The sequence below is a fragment of the Podarcis tiliguerta genome (assembly GCF_965153285.1).
Source record: "Podarcis tiliguerta genome assembly, chromosome: 14".
Lineage (NCBI taxonomy): Eukaryota > Metazoa > Chordata > Lepidosauria > Squamata > Lacertidae > Podarcis > Podarcis tiliguerta.
The window spans coordinates 44,360,492-44,366,040 of NC_139547.1; the positions used below are offsets into that span (position 1 = coordinate 44,360,492).

At 42.0% G+C, this 5,549-nt stretch overlaps 1 protein-coding gene across 1 annotated transcript; it reads right to left on the reverse strand.

Annotated features, from left to right (window-relative positions):
- Positions 1-917: 917 nt before the first annotated feature.
- BUD31 (BUD31 homolog) lies at positions 918-5,292 on the reverse strand. The gene is made up of 5 exons (XM_083413845.1): positions 5,167-5,292; positions 4,043-4,161; positions 2,739-2,861; positions 1,999-2,165; positions 918-1,174 (listed from the first exon to the last, which is right to left on the reverse strand). Exons 2-5 carry the CDS (start codon positions 4,134-4,136, stop codon positions 1,124-1,126), a joined length of 435 nt encoding a protein of 144 aa, XP_083269971.1. The 5' UTR covers positions 4,137-4,161; positions 5,167-5,292; the 3' UTR covers positions 918-1,123.
- Between the last annotated feature and the right edge of the window lie 257 nt (positions 5,293-5,549).

Genomic DNA, 5,549 nt, shown 5'->3' on the forward strand with positions numbered 1-5,549 from the left:
ACTCAGATGCAAGCCCTGCTATGTTCAGTGGGATTTGCTGCCAAGGAGGTTTTTATAGCAATTTTGGGGAACCTTCAGCTCTTCAGATGTAAAACTTCAACCGCCATCATCCCTGGCTAATAGTGGAATATTTGGAATGACAGAGGTTTTCCCTTCCCGATTTATAGGGTTGCGACAAAAATGAAGACCTCATATATTGCAATATGAACTGCTGTAATAAAGTGTCCCTCTTGATAAAGTTTATTCTTTGTATTTTCTCCTCTTAATGAGACTTAGGGCTTTCCCCCTTTAGTTCCAGAAGGGTGCCCATACCCCATATTTCATGCAAGTATGGAATTTTATATTGGATGCAAAATTTAGCTTCCTTAAGTTACCTTTGTTTTTATTATTAAAACACAAGTTTCTAGGGTGTGAGATTTTAAATATAAGCCTGAAGGCATAGGCAATTCCTATAAAAGCCTTGGTGCACAGGTAAACGGAGAGCTTGAGTTTTATTGGGTATTTGAGAATGAGGGGGGATTGTACCTCCTCTAACAAGCAGCAGTTTAGCAAACTTACACAGGTCCTTTGTCCCACTTTATTGCTAATTGGCAGGCCTCCTGGGGAAGTATAACATATTTAAAGCCACCCTTCCTCTCCCACCCAATATATGTAAGGTGATGTAAGTAGTTATTTATATGTCTCCATACATAAGAAATAAGACCTCCATTGTTTCAGTTCTTTAATGGATTGATGCATAATCTGAATTAACTCATGTCTCCCAATCCAATATTACTAAGCATAATTATTAAACAACTTTATCCCCATGTTTCCAAATTATCCCAGGTTTATTTATGTTCAGGTTCATTTATGTTCTTTATTATGAAAGCAAATTCATAAAGGTAACAGTAGCAGCACAGAATTAAACAAACCACCTGTTGAGGCAATAGGCAAGACTTTATTTTAAAATAAAGTAGTTATACAAGACATTAACACTACTGCATTTACAATTCAGGTTGTTGGAGATCCACTCACCGCCGGGTCTTACGACAAACAAATTATGGTCCTTATTAACAGTCATTGACGATGAACCAGCCATTTAAGAACTCCTCAAAAGGGAAGGGTAACTTTTAAAAAGGGGATTTCATCCAGAGCAGCCTCTGCACCCGCAGTGAGTGCACTCAATTATTCTTCCCTGTAGAATGAAATCAGCATGTTAGTCACAGCAGGCCCCTGAACACACAGTAGAGCAAGAAAAAAGGAAATTTTGCTGGTTAGGAAAACTTACAGGATTGCAACAAATGAGAATTGATACACTGTTTCCTACTGACTTTCATACTACTTTTGCAGGGTGGAGCATTTATGACGAGAACCAAATTTTTAAAAAGATAGGACTCTCAAAACTGCAAGTACAGTCTTATAACTTGCTTGTTTTTAAAAGGCCCTTAAGATGCCAGAGTGCTAGAAAAGCCAGGAAATGAGCCTGCAAATCTTTTTGCAGCCTTTTCCTTTGATTTCCAGAAGTTCTAGAGTAAAAGACACACACTTATACGATGGGTGGTCAGTTTTGAAGCAACATTTTTGGTGGAACCGCAAGAGATGGTGGTGGTTGTTGATTATTATTAATTATTTGTTGAATTTATATACCGCCCTATACCTGGAGGTCTCAGGGCGGTTCACAGAAAAGATCAATGTAAAAAATTAATAATAATTCAATCAATCTGTATACCCATAGATCTCAGAGCGGTTCGCAACATAACAGGACGAGGTTGTTCATCCAGTCCTACTAAGTTGAATGGCAAACTGTCCCCAAGGAGAAAGTTCAGAGACAGACAAGGTCTCTAGCAAGAGGAGTAACAAGCACTTGCCTTTCACGTGGTTTTGATTTTCAGAAGTCACACTGCTACTTATTTGCATGAACCAGGTGGGGGGGGGGGATGCACAAAAAGGCAAAAGAAATGGGACACAGAAAAAGTTGTTGTTATGACCCAGGGGGCTTGTTGAAAACAACATTCTTACCACTTCCAGCTTGCTTTTGGGCACTCTGCAGATGCAGTTGGTTCCAAAGTTGGTATCTCGGGTCTGGATGCAGCGCAAACAGCAGAGGTTTTCGTAACCTTGTTTCTTCCACTTTGCAATTAAGTTTTTGTCTGCATATCCTTCTTTAATGCAATACTCATACAGCTCTGTGCAGGAGAGAGAGAGAGAGGATGAGATAATTAGAATGCTCAGTAGTGGCAAACAAAAGTTACTATCGTTCTGCCCGGACGCTGAGGTCAGGTGTCAAGGGCCTCCTGGCGGTTCCCTCATTGCGAGAAGCAAAGCTACAGGGAACCAGGCAGAGGGCCTTCTCGGTAGTGGCGCCCGCCCTGTGGAATGCCCTCCCATCAGATGTCAAAGCGATAAATAACTACCTGACATTCAGAAGACATCTTAAGGCAGCCCTGTTCAGGGAAGTTTTTAATTTGTGATATTTTAGTGTATTTTTGGTTTCTATGGAAGCCGCCCAGAGTGGCTGGGGAAACCCAGCCAGATGGGTGGGGTACAAATAATAAATTATTATTATTATTATTATTATTATTATTATTATTATTATTATTATTATTACTATATCCCTTTGGCAGTATTTGCTCACACCTACATTCTAAAAAGGTTAGTATTTCTTTTTCCATTTGACAGACCGGCTCAAGCAGATTTCCCAGCCATACGGAACAAAGCATATACATTTCCCCCTAAAAGATCAAAGACAGCTGTGTTACCTCTACTGATGGCTTTTCTCTTATAGAAGAGATCAAAAATGTAACGTGTTTTCTGGTGATGAATTCTGAAGATAGGCCAGAGAGATTCTACTTTCCTCTTCCCTTCATGCGGTTCAGTCTCAGCTGAAGAAAAGTGGGAAGAAGGGCAGAAAACATGTTAATTTTGCCAGCTAATTCAAATGTTCATTACGTCTCCATTATTTCATGTTGCTAAATACAAGGGGGAAAATCCTATAATATTCTGATAAATAGGATGTGAGAATTCATTGGAGAATATATGCTATAGTTTTCTCATGTAGCTTTTTGCAAGCTGAACCAACAAATGTTTTCAGTCATCACACTTAACCTGCAGCATATAAAGGTGATTTGTACTCGGATCACTACCCATGCAGTAATTTTCTAAGTTCTTAGCCAGAACTCTTCCCTTTCCAGATACCATTTTAACTGATGCAAGGTTAACAAAGATGAATCATCTCTGTGAACATGAGTGGTGCCTTTTAAGTCCACAGTCCAATCTAGAACAGAATTCAAGGAATATAAAGTCTCTGTTTCTGCCTTTTGGTTTTTATTTTCAGTCGTAAGTGTAAAAAAAAAAAATCTGTTCCTTTCAACTGGTCTTTATTTTCCTTTTAAAAGGGAACTCCCAAAGGTAGGTACAATTCCCAGGGTTTTACAAGCATTTCTGGTAAGCACAATTTCTTTGCCAAATTATATGTACAACACTAAGAAGACTAGGTGCTAACTAATAATTAGCATAAAAACTTCCAGCCTTGACAGGTTTATATTTGACACCTCAAAACTGCTGGCCTGTGAGGCTTTGTAAATTCCACTTCTGACCTTCAATACTCTGGTCTTTCCCATCAAAAGCCTTATCCCCTTTTTCTTCTGTTTACTTAATTATTGGCTGAAGGACACTGAAAAGGCTTCTGATATCCACCATTAAGCCAATATCAGCTGTTAAGTATACCGTAATTTAAAGTAAAAAAAAACCCAAATGTCCTCTTCAAAGCCATACAAAGAGGGGAAAATATGAAAAAAGGAAAGCAGTAAATATGTCTTGCTTAAATTGCACAGTTCTTAGTCAAAACACCATTAATAACTGCAGAGTGCCAAATAAATGCACCTTATCCCAACACTATCTTTCTGAGATCTCTATTTTAACTAGAGATGTCATGGACTGCACTTGGGATCTGTGTACAAACCACCATGGGCTTCCTATACTGAATGTGTCAAAAAGGCCAGCTCATATACTGTTCTATTACACAATTCATGCTCACAGCCGAATTTAGTACTCTGCTACTCACCTTCTCTCATTTTTTGATCTAGTTCATCTAAGGTTGGTTCAATCAATTCCCAGCCATCTGGGGGTGGTTTTCTACTCCTCTTCACCTTGGGCATCTTGTCAGCACAGAGTGGGGGAAATCTGGAAAAAATAAGGGAGTAATAAAATGTGTACCACTATAAATTAGAGCACTCTGGATAACATGTTCCTTTTACATATTTTTGAACCAGGTGTCTGAATACCCTAAGTTCTCCCCCATAGCATTAACAACCAAAAGACACACCCCCCCATTTCCCTTGGGTTATGTGAACATATACTCTGTTTCTTTATTAATTTGTTATTATTGATTGTTATTAAATTTATATACGTATTGCCCTTCATCTGAAGATCACAGGGCCCTTTATAAGAAAACAAAATGCATAACAACAACAATGCCCCCAGAAACATTTAAAAAGCCATAGATTGGCCTTTTAGCACTAGGGCAGGTCAACCTGGAAGGAGGCACCACTTAATGTATCGATGCCAGAGTCTATTGTTTCATGCAGCCATGAGGAACCTGTGGCTCTCTGGATGCTGCTGCTGTATGCCAACTCCCAGGGCCGGATTTACATATAAACTAAACAAGCTTAAGGCCCCACTCTCTAGGGCGCCCCCAAAAAAATTAAAGGGGAAAAAACTGGATGTACATTTCCAAAATATAAGATAGAAAACAAATAAAATGGCTTTGGATACCTATTAGGTCCATAAATTACCATATAGCATATAATCAACACAAATAACAGCGACAATTTGTTGTTGACAAAAGACAGCTGGACATATAAAGGGCCCATTACCTTCAGTAGCTTAGGGCCTCTATCAAAACTAAATCCGGCCCTGCCAACCCCCCTCATCCCTGCTGGCCACGGGGGCCGGGGCTTGTTAGAGTTGGGAATTCAGAAACACCCAGAGAGCAAAAGGTTCCCCAAGCCTGCTCTAATGGCTGCCGAGCAGGCAGAAATCCAACAGGTGAAACCTTTGCCCGACAGGATGCCCGCATCATAAATTCCTGCCTGCCACACACCACTGGAGGCCCTTACCCCAAAAAATTGCGCCGGCCAGAAAGAGAACTCGTCAAATGAGGGGGCTGCGACCCCCACCCTCCCCTACGCTTCTGCAGACTCTGGTTTCTTCCGCTCTCTTCCGCCTCCTCGAAGCTCTCCGTCGCCTCGCGATGACGTTCCCGCGACGAGAAAGGCCCTTTCTTCGCGCCCGCGTCACGATAAGGGGCTTCCCTCTGCGGCTGTCCTCGCTGACGCCTGTCTAGAAGTCACTCCACGGATGGAGGCCGGAGCCGCCGGGCGAGGCAGGCGGACCGCACGAAGCCTCTCGGCGGACGCGGAGTGCGCTTTGTAATTTCGAGCTTTCCATCAGGCGGCGCCGAGGACAACCGCCGCTTCCCGACGCCGGCAGCCCGCTGGCCAGGCCCCCAAGGCAGCGCGTGTCCGCCCGCTCTCTCGCGCACGAAACGTGTATCGGAGGGAGGGGGACAC